At 41.3% G+C, this 23,282-nt stretch overlaps 1 protein-coding gene across 2 annotated transcripts in view; it reads left to right on the top strand.

The window, feature by feature from the left end:
- Nucleotides 1-23,282, top strand: part of HMCN1 (hemicentin 1) — a 461,110-nt gene that overhangs the window by 427,252 nt on the left and 10,576 nt on the right. The window contains exons 99-105 of one of the 2 annotated variants that reach the window (XM_033960228.1): nt 4,687-4,806; nt 5,730-5,864; nt 7,879-7,992; nt 9,674-9,799; nt 12,788-12,916; nt 14,946-15,296; nt 22,820-22,939. In XM_033960228.1, coding sequence (XP_033816119.1) covers nt 4,687-4,806; nt 5,730-5,864; nt 7,879-7,992; nt 9,674-9,799; nt 12,788-12,916; nt 14,946-15,296; nt 22,820-22,939 — 1,095 coding nt within the window. The remainder of the gene's footprint in view (nt 1-4,686; nt 4,807-5,729; nt 5,865-7,878; nt 7,993-9,673; nt 9,800-12,787; nt 12,917-14,945; nt 15,297-22,819; nt 22,940-23,282) is intronic. The other variant, XM_033960229.1, reaches the window with a different exon arrangement.

Raw genomic sequence — 23,282 nt, 5'->3', positions numbered from 1 at the left:
CAGACCTTGTTGAAACAGGAGTTTGAGGCAGCTAATCTGGGACTTTGAGCAGCTGTATTTCTAATAGCGCGGGCCCTTCTCCATCAGCTAAAATGATTCCTGAACAGAGAATTGAGCAGGTCTATGGACAGATCCAGACAAAGATGCCTTCTTGTAATCTGGAGTGATATTCATTAGGACCTGCTTCAAACATCAGCCAAGACTATGGCACTGACAGTGTTGGTGCATTGTCCCTCTGGTTGAGGAATTGGTTCAAGGATGCAGCTTCAGTTTTGTAAGTTCCTGTTTAGGAGGATTCTCCTTTAATGAAGAGCTTGAGAAGTTGGTGAAGGGCTTGAGAGTCCAGGATGCCATGTGCTCCAGAGATCTGGTTCTGAGGAATTTCCAGAGTCTTGGTTATTAAACCCAGAATGTTCTGACAAAGGGCCCATTTAGCCAGAGGGCTAGGCAGGCAAACCAAAATTATTCCTTTCAGGGAAGCAAGAAAACTGGCTGAGATGTAGGGCAGGATTCTGATGGGAAAGCCCACTCTTCCCAGTGAAAGTCTAGAGGTTTACTTCAAGGCCTGTGCCAGAAATTATTTCCAAAGGTGATAATACGGAGGAATTGAAATATATTTTGGGGAATCTGGAAGACATACTGAGCCAAATCAACAAGTTAAACAGTGATAAATTAAAGGACTGGATGATATACACCCCAGGGTACTGAAAGAACTCAAACATGAAATTGCCAGTCCTGAAGTTTGGAAGGTAGCCAATAATATGCCAATTTTTAAAAAGGGTTCCAGAGGTGATCTGGGAAATTACAGTCCAGTAAACCTGGCAAAATGATAGAAATTATTATAAAGAATAAAATTGCTGAACACATAAACAAACATGATTTAATAGGAGAGAGTCAACATGAATTCAGCCAAGAGAAACTGTGCATCACCAATTTACGTCATTTGTTTGAAGACATGAATAAACATGGGGATAAAGGTGAGCTGGATAATGTTGTGTAACTAGATTTTCAGAAAGCGTTTGACAAAAGTCCCTCTGACAGACTCTTGAGAAAATTAAAAAGTCATGCAATAGGAGGGAATGTTCTGTTGTGAATTGGGAAGCGGTTAAAAGATAGAACATAGAGAGTAGAGTTAAATGGCCATGTCTCAAAATGGAGAAAGATGAATAGCAGAGTGTCCCAGGGATCTGTACTGGGCCCAGTGCTATTAATAACAAATTTAGGCTCCCTTTTATGACGCCACGTTAGGCTTTTTTATCGCTGACCGCAGCGGTATTGCTCCGATGCTCATAGGAATTCGGAGCAGCCGGCGATAAAAAGTTAGTGCAGCTTCATAAAGGAGGGGGTGTTAGGGATCCTTTTACTAAGATGCATTAAGTGCCATGCAGCCTATAGGTATACAATGGGCTGCTCAGTATTTAGCACAAACTAATTAGGACCCCTTAGTAATGATTTGGAAATAAAAATGAAAAGTGAGGTGATTAAATTTGCAAATGACACAAAAATATTCAAAGCTGTCAAATTGCATGGGGACTGTGAGAAATTGCAGGACGACTTATAGAAATTGGAAGACTGGGCATCCATTTGGAAAATGAAATTTAGTGTGGACAAATGCAAACTGATGAGGGAAAGGCGCTTCTGGAGCCTCGAGGCGCCCGGAGACTCCTCTTCAGATGTCCATGGAGGATTTTTTGCGGCGTCTAAACCAAGAGGCAGCAGTTGCATCGGGGAGTCGCCTGCTGGAATCACCGGGAAGGAGTGAGGTCGCGGCAAGCTTCCCTGGGCTAGAGTCAACTCTGAGCCCCGATGCTAGAACCCCGCCCCCTCAGCCGCAGTGTGCTAGCTCTCCACGGGAGAGTAGTCAGTCCGAGGAGGCAGACTTCGTTTCCCGGGAGGCTGAAATGGGCGAAGCACTGGAGGAAGACGAGACTGCGGTGAGAACAACGAGGGGACTTGAAATGGAGCAAGGTTTCCAGAGAGAGAGGACTACCACTGTTGTGGAAGCTGGGACAATGCAAGCAAGTATATTCTCTGTTCCTAAACCCATGAATGTTACCCTAGACTCTATTTGGGACTTGGTAATTACTCTGGGACAAACATTGTCACCACAAATGAAAGCACTAGAAGAGAAATTCTTAGAACAAAGAAATGAAATAAATGGACTTAAACAGGAAAACATATCGATGAAAAATAATGTGGAAAAAATAGATAAAAAGATAAGTGAAGTAAATCAAATCCAAACGACACTGATTAAGGACAATCTTAACCTTAGGAGAAAGATGGAAATGATGGAAAATAATATGCGGTTGAATAATCTTAGATTTTTGAACTTCCCAAAGATTCCTTCTTTATCAGCAAAAGAAGTTTTGAAAAAGTACTTTTGTGAGGTTCTTAATGTTCCTAACGATGCCTTTCCTCCTTTTTCTAAAATATATTATTTGCCAACATCAAAAAATTCGGAAGAACAGCATCCACTAGAACAACAAGGTCAGGGTGAACAAATGGACATAACATCATTATTGGAATCTTCAATGAGGGAGGTAGTAGCTATTCCAGCTACCCTATTAGCTACGGTGGTTTTATCACCAGATAAAAATTGGATATTACAGCTTTATTTTAAGAATAGACATAAAGAATTTCTTGGATATAAGGTTCAAATATTTCCGGACGTGACAAGGGAATCTCAGAAACGAAGGAGGGAATTTTTGCTTCTTAAGCCTGGGGTCGCTGTAATGGGGGCATCATTTCTTTTACGATATCCTTGCAAATGCATTGTAAAGTATAAATCTTGCAATTATATTTTCTTTGAACCCTCTCAGTTGACAGGATTTCTCTCCAGGAGGGGCCTTGAAGGGGATAAAGAAAATCTCAATGTATAAATTTACTCTTGGTCCATTCTCATCTGACCGCCTAATTTGTAATTTGAATTTTTTCTATTTCTTTTAAATAGTTTCTCACTCAGGAACATCTTGGATCTCAAATTTTGGGACTTTAATTTTGATTGAGTAAATAATAATTTTGTCATATAAATGTTACTTCATTTGTTTTATATTATGTTGACTTAATCATATTCTGTACAAGAAGTTTATTCTTGGTAATATGTTCAAAATATAAATAAAGAATTAAAAAAAAAAAAAAAAGAGGGGATATTAGTTGAACTGACATTGGCTATATACTTGGTTGCTGTTGAGTCATTGAGGCTTTTTTGTATTTAGCAGCTGTGAAGTATAATTTCTCTCCCAAATCAGGAAAATAACTTGTAAAACACACCAAGGATTTTTTTGCTTAACTGCTACTAAAAGACATAATTTATTATGAGTATTGCCGGGCGGAGGGGGGAGGCCGAGGTATATTCGTTCCATAAGACGCACCCCCTTTTTGGGGGTGGAAAAAGTGCGTCTTATGGAGTGAAAAATATGGTAATTTGAGCAGTTAGGCCTGGTTTGTATAGCTGGAAAAATGTATATAATTATACATAAAAGCCCTGATTCTATAAAGTCTGCCTAAAGTACTTTAATTGAGCAATAGAGTTAATTAGTGCTGACACTGGCAAGCAGCACCTCACAATTGGCCTTAATTGAAAGTTAGGTGCCTAACTCAAAAAAATGTAATTCTATAAAAAGTAGGCACCTAGCTCACATAGCCTATTTGAAAAGTGGATGTGGTTAGGGGACAGATCATGGATGTGTTTTTGAGTTAGGCACTTCTTTGTAAATCAGGTGCCGTTAGGCTCTGATATCAACACCTAACTTTAGGTATAGAAAACCCTGGCATGAGTTGGGGATGCCTAAATGTTAGGACGCTGAGCACCACCTTAGGCGATGCTGAGCATGATTCTAGAATGGGCGCCTAAGGGCCTTTTCTATCAAACTGCGCTAGCAGTTTTTAGTGCAGAGAGTTGCGCTGAATGGCCCGCACTGCTCCCAACGCTCATAGGAACTCTATGAGCGTCGGGAGCAGCACGGGCCATTCAGCGCGGTTCACCGCCCTACAAACTGCTAGCATAGTTTGATAGAGGAGGCCCTAAGTTTAATAGAATTGGTGCTGATCTCCGTGCCTAACTTTAGGCGGACTTTATAGGATCAGGGCCAAAATACACATCTCCCTCAGTATTCGCGGGGGACAGGGGCAGAGCCGGACCGTGAATATCTTCTCGTCTGGCTCTGACCCACCCCCGCCTCCCTCTCACCTTCCCCCCGGCATCCCGGCCTTACCTGGTGGTCTAGCAGGCTTTCGGGGCAGGAGCGATCTTCCTACCACGTGCAGATCGCCAATAGGAAATGACTGCCATGAGTTCCCGTAGTCTCTCGAGACTACAGCGGGAGCTCAAGGCAGCCATTTCCTATTGGCAATCTGCACGGGGCAGGAGCTTAGGAAGATCGCTCCTGCCCCGAAAGCCTGCTAGACCACCAGGTAAGGCCGGGATGCTGGGGGGTAGACAGGAGAGAGGCGGGAACATGATAAAATATGGGTTTTTCTCCCCCCCCCAAAAAATGCAAATTTGTGAAACCGCAAGTGTGGAAACTGCGAATGGGGAGGGGAAAGTGTAATGGAGAACAGGAAGTTAAAAGAAACTTACTAGGTCATTAAACAAAACAACAAACATATTTCTGTAGTTGCATTATTTTTATTAATCATATAAGCTAAGTTTCCAGAAAACTTGACACAATGCCATTAACTCTTCAGATGAGGATGAATGTGCGATCCGCAATCCTTGTTCCCATACATGTCATAATGCTATGGGGACCTATTACTGCTCCTGCCCAAGGGGTCTGACCATCTCAGCTGATGGAAGAACATGCCAAGGTAAGCCAGCCATCTAGTGACATTAAAACTGAATAGCTAAGGGCAATTTAGCTTGCATTTTTTCAGTGCTATCAATACAAATTATATTAGGGATCATTAAATATTCCCCTTTATCTGGTGGACTTTGCAATCTAACCCCCCCCCCAACCCTCCTTTTACAAAACCATAGCGTGGATTTTAGCGCCGGCCGCGGTGGTAACAGCTCCGATGCTCATAAGAATTCTATGAGTGTCAGAGCTGTTACCACCAAGATCGGCAGTAAAAACGCTAGCGCGGTTTTGTAAAAGGGGGAGTAAGTTTTCAATTCTCAAACCGGACTTTCCATTCTTTGGCTGGTTACTTGGGAGCACATCTAGATTACACAGCTGGGTCCTGAGGAAAGGGGGTTTTCCATCGAAACGGAGCCCCGTTGGACGGGTTCATTCCATGCTGGTTATTTTTCATTCCTGACATCCACGGAGAAGCTAAGTACTTTATAACTATTTTTGACTTGCTCGTGATTGTGCCGGCCCGGCTGAATTTGGACGTTCTGTACCCTCGGATGGGGGGCAGAGACAGTTGAACTAACTCTTAGTATTTTTGTGATTATTCATCGATACTCATTTCACTTTTAGCACTTGTTGTGCACTAGTTCAAACACATGGGCAGCCCAGGGATGTTTCACCCTTCTGGGTGTAAGACTGGTGCATTAGGGACGTGTTCCCACTGCAAGCTGCGAGGCTGAGGGCTTCCCATTCCCATTTAATAATTTGTGGTAGGTTGTTCTGGTTCAACTGCCTCTGCCCTTCATCCTATTTTTGGGTCAGGGGAGACTTTTTGTCTTTGCTATATTGTAGTACTCCTCATTTTGGGGTTTTTTATTGTTCCGTTACATAGTAGTGCCTTATTTTTCTTGGACTGTTATTGACTGGCATGTGTTGTAGATATTGACGAGTGTGTTCTGGGTGGACACACTTGCCGTGCTGCTCAGGACTGTGAGAATACCATTGGCTCCTATCGCTGTGTTGTCAGATGTGGAATTGGTTTTCGAAGAACTTCTGATGGACTGAGCTGTCAAGGTGGGGCATATATTTACATTTTTAGAATCATTATTCTACTATAAGCTTTAACGACTTGTATTTATGTAGGATAACTGAGATCATCCAATTTGAGTATCTTCTCCACGAGGCCATTCCGCACATCAACATATCCCCTCTCTTTCTATAAAGAAGTATTTTCTCAGATTACTCCTGAATCTATCCCTTTCACCTTCTTCCTATGCCTCTTTGTTTCAGAGCTTCCTTTCAGCTGAAAGAGAACTGTCTCGTGTGCAGTTATGTTGCAGAGGTCTTTAAAAATCTCTGGAATTCTCTCCCCCACTCCCCCAATTCATCTTGAGCCCTTGAATTTAAGAAGGCAATAAAACTTGGCTTTTCAAACTCACCTTCCCTTAAACTCTAAGCCAGGGGTGGGCACAACCCACTCAGGATTCCAAGATTTCCACAAAAAATGTGCATGAGATTGATTTACATGTACTGCTTCCATTGTATGCAGATATTCATTGTGCTGTACATATAAGATACTTTCTCCGTCCCTAGTGGTCTCACAATTTGTTTTTTTGTGCCTTGCCCTGGGTCACAGGGAGCTGCACTGGGAATTGATCCCAGTTCTCTAGGATCAAGGTCTACCAAATCCTTAACGTTCCCCTCTTCCGCCTTAACGCTCCCCCCTCTCCACATTAGAAAACAGATTGATCACTCTTCTTTGCAACAGATCAAATCCTTAACTCTCCCCTCCCCCCCTCAACACTGCCCACCTTTCTTTACTTTTTCCCCCTCCTCCCCCCCCTTCCAAGACCCCTGCCCCCTCCCTCTCATATAATATGCTTTGTTCCCCCTCTCATAAATTCAATTGTACTCTCTTACAGTACATACCATATGTGCCCTGTATTAGCCCTTCCTTCACTTAAATTGTCAATGTAAACTAGTTTGACCCTTCGATTGCCTTGTTATGTTCTTCTTTTTCCAATCGCACTGTATGTAACTCATCTATTTGTTGTGAACCGCCTAGAACTCCCTGGGTATGGCGGTATACAAAAATAAATTATTATTATTATTACTGCAGTAACCATTAGGCTCCCATTCCCTTTCCTCCACCCCGCCCTCATTTTCTCCCTTAATTTTATTTGCATGTAAATAAGTGAATAATATCTCCCCTCTCCTGTCTGTCTATCAAGCTATACATATTGAGGTCTCTAACTCTGTCCCCATATGCTTTATAACAAAGACCACTGATCATTTTAGTAGCTGCCTTCTGGATTGACTCAGCCTGTACTTCTATATGTACGAGATGTAGGATTGTACATAGTCCTCCAAAAGACACTCCAGAGACTTATTCAGGGACATTATCACCTCCCTTGTCTTGCTGGCCATTTCTTTCTCTGTGCATCTTAGCATCCTTCCGACTTTTAACTTCACATTTTCTGTTTGTCTGGCCAGTTGAAGATCATCACATATGATCACTATCAGTTGATAGTCTTCTTTCATGTCCAGAAGTACTTTACCCCTTACCCTTTATGCAGCTTCCTTGGGTTTGTGCAGACCAAATTCACAACTATGCATTTTAGCTGCAAAACTCTAGAACATTATGTTTCAAAAGATCCCTCCTCATGTTAGCCACACCCTACATGGTGTCTGCCTTATTGCATGCAGATTTTGGTAGCACAGCTGACAGTGCTCTTATCCTCAGAATAAAACCCACCTGCCACTACTCTTTTTCATCTTTTGCTCAACTAATTTCTAACCCATTCGAGCATTTTAAGGGCTCTTAACAATTTAGTCACCTGTGTGAATTGTATCAAAGACTTTTCTGAAAACTTTATACACCATATCCAGTGCTCTCCCTTGATTCAATCTCTAGTTCCCCATTAAAAAAAAAGTCAGATTTCTTTGAAATCTTTATATTTGAGCATGATGTGTAGCTTAAAAGAACAGTGCCGACAGGAGCATCTATCAAAATGCCTTTTTTGAGAAAAGGTTATTTCTTCTTTGTAGAAGAGAATAAGTGAAGTCATTGTTTTCTGTTGTCCAACAGATGTCAATGAATGTCAAGAGCTAAACCCCTGCCATCAGCGCTGCCTGAACACTGTCGGAAGTTTCCACTGTGGATGTGATTCAGGCTATCAACTCAAAGGCAGAAGATGTATTGGTATGCAACATGGATCTTTGTTCAGTGAGACTTCATTTGTAATTGGGCTGTGAATATGGATTCAGTGGAGAATGATTTTGGTTGGTGAAGTACAAGAGACAGAAAATGATAGAAAATTGGGACTAGGCTGCTCAATTTCATTAGTGATGCAGGGCCAATCGAGGCATCTCAGTCGTTAATCTGTGGGCCAAATCTTAGCATAAAGCTTCTCGCTTGCATTCAGTACGTAAAGAAATAGACCTATAAGAGCTGGTCAAACAGGAATCTCTACCGGTTTTAAGCAAGGGAACTATCACCGCACATCACATATGAAGAATTTAAAAAGGGATTCAAAAATTATTTCTAGAAAACCTTTGGAGTTTGGTTGCTAATGTCCTGTGTGTCTGTCATGACTTAGATTGTAAGCTATTTTAAGCAAGGGCCGTCTTTTCCATGTTTAATGTATAATCGTGCGTGCATCTGGTAGCGCTATAGAAATAATAATAAAGAAGTAATTATTAAGACAATATCACTCTGATTAGATAAAAATTGAATCTCTATTAGATGACAGAACAAATGGAAAATGGATTAGAGTCCTACTAGTACCTTATATACTTGAATATAAACCGAGATTTTGAGGCCAAAAAATGGGGGTCTCAGTTTATATTTGAGCCACCTTCCAATGATGGTGCTTTTTACCTCCCCTCCCGATGACCAACACTGTTATCTCCCCCACCTCGATGTCCAGCACTGCTATCCTCCACCCTCCCACGATGACCGGCACTGTATCTCCACCCCTCTCCGATGACCGGCACTGCTATCTCCCCCACCACCACCATGACCAGCACTTTTATCTCCCCAATGACTAACGTTGTTATCTCCCCCCCAACTCGATAATTGACATTACTATCTTTCGACTCCCCACCCGATGACCGGCACGCCTATCCTCCACTATCCGCTCCCCCCTGCCCCAGACCGACATCGCACTTACACTTCTGATGTTCTAGAAGCCGACGCCAGCGCTCTGGGCTGGTTCTCACTACTTCTCTTAGAGCAGTAGTCTCAAACTTGTGGCCCTGGGCTCTTGGTATGTTTATCATAATCACAAAAGTAAAAGAAACAGTTTCTTGATCATATGTCTCTTTTAGCTATAAATGACAATATTATTATTAAGACTTAACTAAAAGGAAAGATTTATAAACTATAAAAAGTTTTACCTCATGCAAAATTGTCATTTTTTAATAAGATATTAACTATTTTTTCTGAGGCCCTCCAAGTACCTCCAAATCCAAAATGCGGCCCTGCAAAGGGTTTGAGTTTGAGACCACAGTCTTAGAGCTAAGAAGCTGGTGACAATTCAGGCCTATGCAAAGACTATATTTCAGCTTTGGTGTGCTAAAGACAATACCCTCATGCTTCCATTGATGGCAGTATTATCCTTATCAACCATAATGACTTGTGCAGTCAAAATCCCCAAGCTATATTTTACTGTTCTTTTCCTGATTTCCATTTGTTTGCATACTGTAAACTAGCTTAATGGTTTCTGTAAGATGGTACATCAAGTCTTTATTAAAACTGAATAAACTTGATGACGAGGCCAGTATGTCTCGATCCCCTGTAGACTTGAGCCGGTGTCAGTCATTCATTCCTGCTTCTGGTGGTAAAAAAAATGTAACTAATTTTTAATTTTTTTTTTTTGGAGATGTGAATGAATGTAGGCAGAATGTATGCAGACCTGACCAGCAATGCAAAAATACACGTGGTGGTTTTAAGTGCATGGATCTCTGCCCAAAAGGAATGACAAAATCAGAAAATGGATCCTGCATGGGTGAGTATAGAGATTTGAGTTGATGGTACGATTCACATTTTGTCGAGCAAGGCCTTTCTTGAGGATTCTATGCTCAGTATTGTTGGGCCCACATTTTGGAATTATCCTTATCAGAGTTTCAAAACCTATTAATTTCAAAAAGCCTTCAGTATCTGTTGTCCATGTTCTCTGTTAGGAGTTTGGAGCACAGCAGTCAGGTAGTATTTTCTGTCTCATTTTTCTAGGCTATGTCCTTTTTTTTTATAAATTTCAAAAAATTTTCACAGGAATAATCGTGCTCAGGAAATGCAGACGAAACTTAACATCAATCAGATATCTCAAAAAAGATATACAATCTTATTAATCTTCCTTAGACCACAATAATGGGGGGGGGGGGGGGAGATGATTGAAAAAGGTGAAGAGAACCTACATTCATTACCAATTAAATTAACCCCCCCCCCACCTTCTACAAACCCGCAATAGCAGGCCGGCGCACTGAATGCTCCATAGAAAAGAAAAAGGAAAACATCCATATAACTGAACATATACCTTTCATTCGAGCATAATGCTTCAAGTGCTGCTAAACAAAATGGCTCCTGGGCATCCCGGAAATTAAATATTCAGTCGTGATTATCTCATCGCAACCCGACATCTATTTGAATCACGGACTGTCAGTGTGATTCAAAATACATTCAAAAAATGTTTCCATACTTGTATACTATACTAATCATTCATTAACACGAACAGAGGGTACGACAACTCAAAAATCGAAAGAAAGCCCTCCATTCTATCATAGAATTTAAGTCCATAGGCTCATAGGTATGCAAGTTAAAGATCCATCTTTGATCTCGTTGCCTTAGCAAACTCTTCAAACCACCTCCACGGGAAGATGGTATTAATTGTTCTATAATCCAGCATTGGAGCTCCGCAAAAGAATGTTTACATGTCAAACAGGATTTATGTTCTGTCATCCTGGTCCAGAATATCCGTGAAGTTTGTCCAATATAGAGCTTGCTACAAGGACACTTAACAGCATATATCACCCCTTTCAAGTCACAGAGTGATAACTTTCATGTCTCCAGGGTTAACAAATGAAGTACCTTCTCTGGTAATTGTGCAGATCATACAATGTCCAACCCTCCCACTTCTATTACTCAGGTCTGTCGATGAAATCGACCCGTTACTTGTAGGACACAGATATTCTCTTTGAAACAATTATGTACTGATAAGCGATGCCAGAATTTCTTCACCGCTTTGCCAAAAAAAATCTAGCCTGTTGAGTGTACTGTATAGAACATGTAATCACTTTTTCATCTGTCCTTTATCATTATTTTATTTATTTCTAAAATTTCTAGACCACCTATGACTAAGGGGTTAACAAATGAAACATTCACAATAGTTCACAGACAGTACAAATGCAAAATGCTTTCAATACAGTGCAATCACATAATAGCTTAATCCACTAAAGATAGCACCTTAGTAAATGGGCCCCTGAGCATAGTACAATGATCACAGTTCAAGTTTCTTATTAAATATATCTACAAACAAAATTTCAGAGAAAAGCCTCCACATACAGTTGGGTCTTTAACATTTTTCTAAACTGTAAATGGCCACAACAGGTCCTCAGAATGCCAGGGAAGAAGTTCCATAATTTTACTCCCATCATGGACAGTCAGAACATAAGAATAGCCTTACTGGGTCAGACCCACGCTACATTAATCACAGTAACCCGTTCTCACGGTGGCCAATCCAGGTCACTAGTATCTGGCTAAAACCCAAGGCATAGCAACATTCCATGCTACTAATATAGGTCAAGCAGTGGCTTCCCCCAAATCTTTCTCAATAATAGACTATGGACTTTTCCTCCAGGAACTTGTCTAAACCTTTCTTAAAACCAGCTACGCTATCTGCTCTTACCACATCCTCTGGCAACACATTCCAGAGCTTAACTATTCTCTGAGTGGAAAAAAAATTTTCTCCTATTGGTTTTAATAGTATTTCCCTGTAACTTCATCGAGTGTCCCCTAGTCTTTGTAATTTTTGACGGAGTGAGAAATCGATCCACTTGCAATAGACGATCTCTATAATTATTAAGACCTCGTGTAAAAGATCTTTTAATGCATCGTTCCGGATAGCCTTTTATTGATCAGTTTATCTTGTAAAACTGTAGCCTGCTTCTTATACTCAGCAAATCCGGTGATACCTCAAAAATTGTGAGTTAGGCAAACTTTCCTTTAAATGCCTTGGATGCGATCTTGTAAAATATAAAAAGGTATTGTGATCAGTATCTTTACGAAACACTGTAGTGTGAAAAACTGTTCCTTTAATCTCAATTTGCACATCCCAAAAATAAATTTTAGAACTACTATATTGTAAGGAAAAAGAATAAAACAGATTTTATGCTGCTTATCCTGGGAATAAGCAGTGGATTTTCCCAATTCATCTTAATTATGACGCCTTTTTTAAACCCTGCTAAGCTAACTGCTTTTACCACATTCTCTGGCAACAAATTCCAGAGTTTACTACTTAGTAGCTTCTTTGCATGTTCCCTAGTCCTAATATTTTTGGAAAGAGTAAATAAATGACCCTCTCATTTCCATGCTCCCCCCCCTTTTGGAACTAAACTTAAATTTAAATTAAATCCAAATAACATTAATAATTGCTTGTTAAGAAGCCAATTAGTGCTAATTGACTCATTCAATTAAGTTGCATACTCAAATTGGCTGCGTGCACATATTTGTGCGCATAACTCAATTCCCCTTATATAGAATTAAGGGGTTTCTGGCCATCTGAATTTAACTAGATAACATATGTGGATAATTTTGACTGGATAAACTATTGCTGTTACTGTTTTCAGAAGGGATCTTTGAGTTCCTCAAAGTTTGGGGAAAAAACAAGCAAGCAAGCAATTGTATATAAGTTACTGTTGACATTTTGGCTGTTTGATGACATCACTCTGAGTTCTACACAAGTGGCATGAGACCAATTTTATCTTGTTTATTTCTTCAGATATTAATGAATGTAGGGACGGCACTCACCAGTGCAGATATAACCAGATATGTGAGAATACACGTGGCAATTACCGTTGTGTGTGTCCCAGAGGTTATCGATCGCAGAGAGTTGGAAGACCGTGTCTGGGTATGTATCAGTGAATACTAGCTGTAAAATTGCCTTGTTTTGAGGTGCTTAGCTGCTGCTCTTTTCATTTCATTATGAATGCATGTATAGATATGCCATCCCTGTTAGGGACCCTCAGGTGAAATTTACTAAGGCATTGGATGCAATCAATCAAGAACATACTTCAGTTTCAGTTCATGTGGCTTTTTTTTCTAATTTTTGGGCAATTTTTTGTAGTTCATTTCACATTTATTTTCATAACTTTTGTAATATGCTGATACATTTCTGAGAGTTTTCTAGAAGAAAAAACCTGAACCTGACTAGCGAAAGGCAGAAACCATCTAACAAAAAATCTGTCAAAAACAGAGCATCATAAAACACCAGGAAAACTTGGTTCAATTCTGCTACTGCTCCTTGTGATCTTATCCCTTATTTGCCTCAGGTCCAAACTTTGGTGGTAGTTCTCTAAGATGGACCTAAATTAAGTTGCCACAAAGGGGTACACTTAACATCCCATTCACCTACCCCCCACTCAAAGGCACAAGACGCAAAAAACTATATGACAACCTACTTGCTACACAGGCCACAAAAATTGACCCCACCATATCCAAGTTGCTGATCACAACTACTGACTATAAAGCGTTTTGAAAAGATACAAAACCATTCTATTCAAAAAACACATCCCAACAATATAATCTACCATCATCCTCTCACCCTTCGCAACCTCCTGCAATTCCTCTCCACAGGCAACATCTAATCTAGTCGCAATGGACGATAAGTCAATTCATATCTGGAAACACTGTCTCCTCCAAATATCTCAAAACGTCAGATATAACAACTTAAAAACAGATTCTAGCTTGTCTGTAATATAAAGTTATGCTATGTAAAATAATGTAATGTAAGTTATGCAAATACTTGAAAGATTATGTAAAGTAATGCAAAATAACTCCACGTAAAGTTTTGTAAAGTTATGTAAAGAATTGTATTGTCATCGCCTGGAAATGACCAGCCATCTTCTAATGTAATCCGCTTAGAACCGCAAGGCACAAGCGGAATAGAAATCACTAATGTAATGTAATGAATCGAGATTATGGCACCTCTAATCTGTTACATAATAATAATAATAACTTTATTTTTGTATACCGCAATACCACAGCAGTTCAGAGCGGTTTACAGAGGAAGAGACTGTACAGAGACAGCAATGTTACAGAAAAGACTTTCAAATTACATTAGCGAGTCAAGAGTAGTCAGGTATATCCAGAGGCATATCAGAGATACAACAAGGCAGGAAGGGAGTCGGAGAAATTTATCAAAGAGATAGGAAGTCCCTGATTGGCCATTGTTTTTTCTCAGGGGGGTTTTGCTGTAGTTCCAAAATTTGCATGCCATTTCCCTCATTTGCATGCGCGGAACGGATCAGGTGCTGATCGGGTCTGAGAACAATCGGGTCGCAAACCGATCGGTACACGATTGGCTTGCCTAGTGAGTCTAGCCCAAAGTATGCATTGATAAAGATATCTGTCCCCTGTCCTGACATACTGCGAGACAAGATCATAGCCTTCAGTTCAGTAGAGGAATCTGTAGCTTATCTTGTACGACTACCACAGGTTGCATAGACTAGCACTGTCGATACTCCATCGTCTTCACTATTCCAGCCATCTGCAAGTGCAAAATGGATTCTGTCTCTGTACTAGCATAAAAGACATTTTCATACCACGTCAATTGGAAAAAAACCCAAATTGTTACTACTTAACAATGTTTTCTTTCTAAATGGTCTTGTGAATATTAGCAACATCAAGGATGTTTTCTGTCAATTAAAATAATTTAATACGCTAATGAAAGGCCAGTGAGCTTCTTTGTAAGATATGTAGATCATATGTGAAGAGTGAGATTAGAGCAAAGTAACACTGGCGATGTACATTTTCTTGGCTGTCTGGTTTCTGGTTCTTCGCCTTCTTCTACAGTTTGTTTCTTAGACTGATTTATTCTTTGTGTTGTGTGTTTTCTTTTTTTCTCCTTTCCATGGTGTGTTGTCCTGGGACATGAACAGATATAAACGAATGTGAACAGGTGCCCAAACCTTGTGCCTATCAATGTGCCAACACTCCTGGCAGTTTCAAGTGTATCTGTCCACCAGGTCAACATTTATTAGGCGATGGGAAGTCTTGTGCTGGACTGGAGAGGTTGCCCAATTACGGCACATATTCATCTAATAGCTATAGCCTTGCGCAGAATCCCCCTAGGAATGACTACTACCAACTCCAACAGTTTTCCAGTCGCTCCAATCTGTACAGCTCCTATTCAGAGTATAGAAACGGCAGATCACCTCTCTCCAGGACTAAAAGGAATAGTAGAGAAGCTTGTCGTGAGGGTTATGCGACAAGAAATGGAAAATGTATAGGTAAATGTCAGCCATAATAACTCTTTTTCCATATGTTTTTTGACTAGAAGATATTTAATGCAGTAGCTAATTATTGCCATGAAATTTATGTGGTCAGATTTGAGGTTATAAGACCAACTTATATAAAATATTATGATTGGAATTTCTTATTTTATGTAGGCCGTGTTAGGGTTTTATATCGCCAGCCGCTGCAGTAAAAGCTCCAACAATGGAATTCCATTGAGCAATGGAGCTTTTACCGCAGCGGCCAGCAATAAAAAAAAAACACAACTTAATGCGGCTTGATTAAAGGGGCATTACTTAGATCTCGTATTATCTAAACATCCTATGCGAATCAGAAGTGAACGTACATGAAATGAAAACAAAAACGCAATTCAGATGTGTATGTCAGTATGTGTTTAGTTTCAGAGGTATTTTACAAAAACCTCTGCCAAAGACAGAGCCTTTTGTAAAATATGTATAAAGACCTGCAGGACGGCCATTTGACAGATCTAGATGTGGAAAAATGAGCGCTATGAGAGCAGTTTTCACATGGAAGTGATGATTTTGTATGCTCCACTTCCATGTATTGCCAGCCCATTTGACAGACCTCTACATATAAATGCCATCGTTACGCACTAACCCCCAAATTCTGTATGTGGCGCTTTATATTTTGCATGCAAAGTATTTAGATCAATGCTGTCTTGTTAAAATGTTTATTTTATTTTTATTTTTCCTCTAACTCTACTTTTCACTTCTCTATTACCCTCCAGGTACTTTAGTTAGATTGTGAGCCTTCGGGACAGTAAGGGAATTTTTCAAGTACCTTTCTTATTTTTAATCTTAATGTATATTTTCTGTAAACCGCTTAGAACCTAACGGATGTAGCGGTATATAAGAAATAAATTACATTACATTACATTACATTACATTATTCACAGCCAATGAGGCCCATAGTCTATAAACGGCACCTTGTACTACCAGTGCCTAACTTAAGTTGAAAATGCTGTTTAAAAAAAATGTCAAAATCCAATTTAAAGCCAAAAATGTAGGCCCCTGCATTCCGCCTACGCAGGTGCTTTACGACACTTAAAGCCACTTTAGGCGTGTCTACTGCCGGAAGTCTCCTTAGGAGTTGTAAAGTCTAATTCACGTGAAAAGTAGGCACCAGAAATGTAGGCCTTGGAAACCCTGGCCTACATTTTTGGCGCCTACCTTTCCCAAAGCCGCAATTTTATAAAGGTCCATCTTGCCCAGCGGCCCATCAGGCCTAATTGCCTGAACAGTGTCCCTGACTAATTTTGTAACTGCCTCTAATCCTCTAATCCTATCCCTACAACCTACCTCTACTCCTATCTGTACCCCTCAATCCCTTTGTCTTCCAGGTACCTATCCAAACCTTCTTTGAAGCCCTGTAGCGTGCTCCTGAGAAGGTTTGGATTTTGACCTTTTGGATTTTGACCTTTGTGTACACCATTTAATTGTTTAACAAGCTTTATCGGTCAATTTGGTAGGTGTATTCTAAAAAGCACTGCGTATCAGTTGTAGTGCGTAAATCTGAAAAGGGGATGTGGCCACAGGAGGAGTACGGGCTGATCATGGCCATTCCTGAAATTTATGCGAACTGAAATAGAATATGCCAGATGCGCACACAAGTTGGACGCAGGTATCGAGGACTGGTTTCCCTTGGCTTAAATGCGTGCACCTAAAAATTATAACACTCGCTGGCGCTTAGCGCGATTCTATAAGATCCAATAACTTTGCAGTGACTGCGCCATCCCTTTGGAATTTTATTCCTAATTATCTTCGTGAAGAATTATCTCTGCTTCATTTTAAAGCCAAGCTGAAGACATTTTTGTGTAGAGATGCATTCGATACCTAAACAGACGCCGACAGCGAAGGCGTCATCTTTCCCTTCCCTGTCATTTTCTCCCTAATTGTACTCTTTTCTCAAAATATGGATGTTCCTACCCCTTTTTCCATCTGCTCCCGTCTGTCTTTGTCTGAGTATGTCACGTAGATTTTAATTGTCAAATGCAAACCCTATTTTTGTCACAAACTGTATTTTTATTGTACACCGCTCAGAAGTCTGATTGAGCGGTAAAAAAAAATTTAAGAAACTTGAAACTTTTATAGAATCACACTAGGCCCGTTCTATTTGGCGCTGATGTTTGGGGCACCATTTATAGAATATTGCCCTAAGGCCACAATTTGTTTTCATTTTGAAGGTGGAAGAAGACACTAAGGAGAATTCTTTCCTTAGGGGTCCTTTTACAAAGCTGTAGTAGGCACTAGTGCATGCTTACTTCAGCTTAAAATGGCTTACTTCAGGACGCACTCAGGCATCCTGTGGTAACTTTCAAATCTGCACGCGCAAAATGTTTTTAGTTTTATCACAGATGGGGCGTGTCTGGGGATAAACATTTCTGTGCAAATCATTAAGCGTATCTACATTACTATGTGCTAATGGAGTGGTGTAGGATTAGTGCATGAGCCCTTTCCACCTACCAAATAGGCAATAGTACGGTATATACTCAAATATAAACTGACCCAAATATAAACCGAGGTAACCTTTTTTCCCCCCAAAAGGGAGGAAAATAAACCAGAGGGTTTATATTCAAGCGCCCTGCCTTGCACCCAACCCTCCTTCCTTCCATCTCTTCTTACCCAGCCACTACAGGCCTGCCTGAAGCCCTGATGGTCCAGCGGTGAGCTGAGACAGGAGCAATCCTTCCCGCATCCTGTCCCAGCCAACTCTAAACCAGCCGCCTACCTCCCTGACTCCTGCAGATTTTACCTTTAAAGCCCTGGTGGTCTAGCAGTGAAGCGGGGCAGGAGCGATCTTACTATGCTCCTGCCCTGTGAGAGCCCCCATCACAAAGGGAAGGAGGAGGAGAAGTTGTAAAAAAGGACAGAAGGCTGCAGATGAGGGAAAGAACTGGAAAAAGAGAGAGAGTGAAGGTTACAAAGGGAAGACGGGGGTAGAAGGAAGAATGATGGGACATCAGGAAAGAAAGAGGCTAAAGGGAACAGACTAATACAGGATTAAACATGCAATTTAATTACTCTAGTGCCAGTGCCATTAAAGGACAACTGTCATGGCAAAGCTTTAAATAAAGGTTTATTTTCTAGACAGAATATCAGAAATGTAATTTTGAAAGCACTTGTAGCTGGGAGCAGCTGTCTTGAGGGTAATTTTATCAAGGGGACTCAAAATGTCAATATACATAGATGCATGTAGATGCATGTATATGCCAATAAGAATTGGCACATTTTATTTATTTGTTTGGTCAATTATTTAACCCGTCCTCCCAAAGGAGCCCAGAACGGGTTACAAATTACATCCACAATATAATCGAGACAGGACAGAGATGACATAATTTACAATATAGACATGACAATAAAACATATCCACTAAGCAGCATCTGGTGAGAGTAGGTGGCGAAGGTGCATTGACTCTGAATGGCATTTCTGGGAACCTGTCCTTAAGGCGCTGGGTTTGTGAAGAGAAAGGTTTTCACAGCCTTGAAGCTTCAAAGTCCATCTAAAGGGACTTAGGAGTTATGATCGACAAGTCGATGAAGCCGTCCGCGCAATGTGCGGCAACAGTGAAAAGGGCGAACAGAATGCTAGGAATGATAAAGAAGGGGATCATGAACAGATCTGAGAAGGTTATCATGCTGCTGTACCGGTCCATGGTGCACCCTCACCTGGAGTACTTCGTCCAGCACTGGTCGCTGTACATGAAGAAGGACACGGTACTACTCGAAAGGGTCCAGAGGAGAGCGACTAAGATGGTTAAGGGGCTGGAGGAGTTGCCGTACAGCGAAAGATTAGAGAAACTGGGCCTCTTCTCCCTCAAACAGAGGAGATTGAGAGGGGATATGATCGAAACATTCAAGGTACTGAAGGGAATAGACTTAGTAGATAAGGACAGGCTGTTCACCCTCTCCAAGGTAGGGAGAACGAGAGGGCACTCTCTGAAATTGAAAGGGGATAGATTCTGTGCAAACGTAAGGAAGTTCTTCACCCAGAGAAAACTGGAACGCTCTTCCAGAGTCTGTCATAGGGGAGAACACCCTCCAGGGATTGAAGACAAAGTTAGACAAGTTCCTGCTGAACCGGAACATACGCAGGTAGGGCTAGTCTCAGTTAGGGTGCTGGTCTTAGACCAGAGGGCCGCCGCATGAGGCATGATGGACCACTGGTCTGACCCAGCAGCGGCAATTCTTATGTTCTTAGTGTTTTAACAGATGGGGGGGATGGTGTGCCATAGTCTGGGTATGAAATGTGAGTAGGAGCGTTTGTGGGCTGTTTCAGTTTTGAGGGAGTGGCCAGGAGGTATGGTCAGTCATTTTTCTCCTTGGGACCTCGATGGTCGATTTGGGAAGTAGATTTGTAGTTTAGTTTTCATGTAGTACGGAATCGTTTCATGGAAGGTTTTGAAAGCGAGGACCAGGGCCTTGAAGGCGCAGCGTTTTTGAATGGGCAGCCAGTACATGGAAGCTAATACAGGGGTAACGACTGTGGTTGCAGCATTTTGCACTCTTTGGAGGCGGGAGAGAGTTTTGGTAGGCAGGCCCACTAGTAGTGTATTGCAGTAGTCTAAGCGAGACAGTACAAAAGCGTACAGTCGTTGGGCGAATTTGGGTTCTGAGAAGTATGCACATATGTGTGCAAAAACTAACTTTAGTTCTTAATAACTCTTAAAATGTTCAAATAGTCACCTTTGCTTGAAACCTGTTAAATAATTCCACAGTCACCAACGAGTTGTACTTCTCTGTCTCCAACAACAAAACTGTAGGTGGAGTCACAGTGTCTCCACAGTCACTCTTCACAAACTTGGCCAAAATATTCTTCGAGCCACTGACACAGATCCACCCGCACCAGTCTTCCTGCCTAATGCCACCATCAGCCAAATGCCTGCTATTTCAGTTCCCTGAGGAAGCCATTTTGGGCAAAATATGAATCTGTGTCAGGGGTCAGGATCTGTGAAGAGTGACTGTGGAAACCCTGTGAATCCACTTATAGTTTCGTTGCTGGAGACAGAGAAATGTAACTCCTTGGCGGTATCATGGCATATCGTCAGGTGACAAACAAATATGACTTTTTGAACATTTCATGAGTTATTAAGAACTGAAGTTAGTTTTTCCCTGTTGTATAGATTTATATGAGGGACCACTGAAAAGTTCTCAACCCAGCAAAGAAGAGAATAATGTGGGGCCATGAAACTTACAAGTTAGTCCACATTTTTCTTGCCACTTTTTGTTTCATTTCATATCATTGAAACGAAAAGCGTCAAGATAAACGTTGAATAACTTGTAAGTTTCATGGCTCCACATCATTCTCTTCTTGGTTGGGCTGAGAACTTTTCAGTGGTCCCTCATATGCTAAGAAATGTGTAATGATGGTAGATCTCACTTGCCTTTGTATGCGGAGTAGTTGAGGCTGAAAATGATCACTGAGCACAGTACATACTATAAAAATAGATAAATATTTTTGATGAATTTGTTTCAGGCAATTTACATTGCAAAATAGAATTTTTGCCTAACCATTCTTTTTGTGTACAAAGAGTTTGCAATAAGAACATAAGAAGTTGCCCCCACTGGGTCAGACCAGAGGTCCATCACGCCCAGTGGTTCGCTCCCGCGGCGGCCCATCAGGTCTGTGACCTGTGAAGTGGTTCCTGACCATTTCTGTAACCTACCTCTACGTCTATCTGTAACCCTCAATCCCCTCATCCTTTAGGAACCTCTCTAAACCTTCCTTGAAACCCTGTAGTATGCTCTGGCTTATCACAACCTCCGGAAGCGCGTTCCATGGATTAATAAATAATTATTCTCCCAATTAGGTGCATGTTATGGGATACATGGATAATCTTAAGAGCTCTCTAAAAAATGAGAAGGAATCAAGAACAAACAGGACTGTGCCTTCCTGGAGGCGCGATTCTCTAAACGTGGCTGCTGATATTGGCACCGTTTAGAGAATCCGGGCCTGGGTGCCTGCATTTAAATGCCCTTTATGTGTGTAAATTTACAGAATACTAACGTTTACACAAGCACATGTACCCTTACCCATGAAAGTAGGTGCAGGGTGCCTAAGTGTTATTTTTAACTTATGGGCAGACTGGATGGACCATTCAGGTCTTTATCTTCCGTCATTTAAGTAGCAATAAAATCATGTACTATAGTTGTCTTAGTTAATTTCACACTAAGGACTAACAATAAGTATTCTGATAGACACTCTTATGATAGTATTTCTGGAATGTATGGACCTTCAGACCACCATCGGGTATAAAACACCGATTGTTTAACTCTTCGTCGGTCCTAGTATGCTCATTTTCGAATTTTTCTCATTGTTTTTTAACTTGATTTTTCTTAAAATTTTCTATATATTCATGACAAACGGAACTGTCCTGTCTTCACCTCTCCCGACATGCATGTTTCAAAAAAAGAAACCTTTCTCCAGGGTCGAGGGAAACTACAATGAAATTACAATATGCCTTGCTTTCTCATGTATAAAAAGACAAACTAACAACAGATACTGCCTCTCTCGAATATTCTAAACTAAAAAAACTAGTTGCTTACCGATTGAGGGAGCTAACTCGAAGTTGTAACATGGCCACGGTTTGCAGTTACGACCGTTAAATACAGCTGGCCTAACGCACATCGCCGGACGTGCACGAAAATGCAAGAGGATGCACACATGGACGGGGAATGGGTGGAGCTCCTACTTACATATATAGTTTATAGAATTTCTTAAGTACATGTGCCCTGCCACATTTATCCGACTGCAGTTATGCAATAAACTAATACTAGGTTACTCTTGTGTTTTATAACAGAATCTGGGTAACCAGATGCCCGTTTAGAATAAGATCTCACCCTACGTCCTTGGGATGGAAGCATCTGATTGTAGGGCTACCCCTTTTGTGCACTGTAACTCTTGCTGGGCCTGCAGAATTGGGCATGCTAATTTGCATACGAACTGCGGGTTGCGTTACGAGGCAGGAAGTGGGCCGGCTGTGGGTGCAGAATGGGTGTGGACTGTGCATTGCTGTCAACGCTCAAGAGGTAATTCCGTACAGGTTGTCCAAGGTTAGGCACCAGGATGCTGTGCGCTAAGCGCAAATTCCTTCCTTAGTTGGAATACTAGCATACGTCAGCAATTATGCGCCAGCATTTAGGTGTAGCTTGTATAAATGTCTGTGACTAAATGTTACAGTTGGGCTAAATTCTATCTATGTCGCCTCCAGAGTTCTGCGCAGTTTATAGAATCACGCTACGTGTCCGATCATATGTCTGCACCTTAGTTGTGCGTGGATCAGGCGTATTCTCTAACAATGCACCTAACTTGTAGGAATACACATGACCCGCCCAAGCACACAATCTTTGCACTTACTGCACATTAAATGCACCCCACCTCGGTAAACAGTCCCCCAAGAGTCACCGTTGGGGTGATCAGAAGTGATAGCCAGTTTAAGAAGTAAGAGTTCTCTCTATTTGATTTTTTGGGGGGGGATTTACATTTGATCTTGCTTTTTGCAGATCTTGATGAGTGTGAAAACAGAGACGTTTGTCAACATGAATGCAGAAATGTCCCAGGAAGTTATCAGTGTCTCTGTCCAGCTGGGTATCGTCTCATGCCCAATGGCAAAACCTGTCAAGGTAAGAAAAATACACCTGCTCTCTTTTCTCCCTATTCATTTATTGCTGGAGCACAGATGGGCTTCTTGCAGGCAAAACGAGGCATTTAAGGCTCCTTTTACTAAACGATGTTAAGCCCTAGTGCAGGGGTGTCCAACCTGTGGCCCGAGGGCCGCATGCGGCCCCGTAAAGTATTTTGTGCGGCCCCGGTCGAGGGCGATGCAGTGTTTTCCTCTGCTGCCCCCTAGTGTTTACCATCTTGCTGGCTCCCTCCTCTGTCTTGCTGCAGAGTTTGCGTATTTGTGCAGCCCCAGAAACATTTTTTTCGGCCAATGCGGCCCAGGGAATCCAAAAGGTTGGACAC

The sequence above is a fragment of the Geotrypetes seraphini genome, chromosome 10 (genome assembly GCF_902459505.1).
Source record: "Geotrypetes seraphini chromosome 10, aGeoSer1.1, whole genome shotgun sequence".
Taxonomy (NCBI): Eukaryota; Metazoa; Chordata; class Amphibia; order Gymnophiona; family Dermophiidae; genus Geotrypetes; species Geotrypetes seraphini.
Note: the sequence above shows the minus strand (reverse complement) of the source record. Positions and strands in the feature narration are given on the sequence as shown.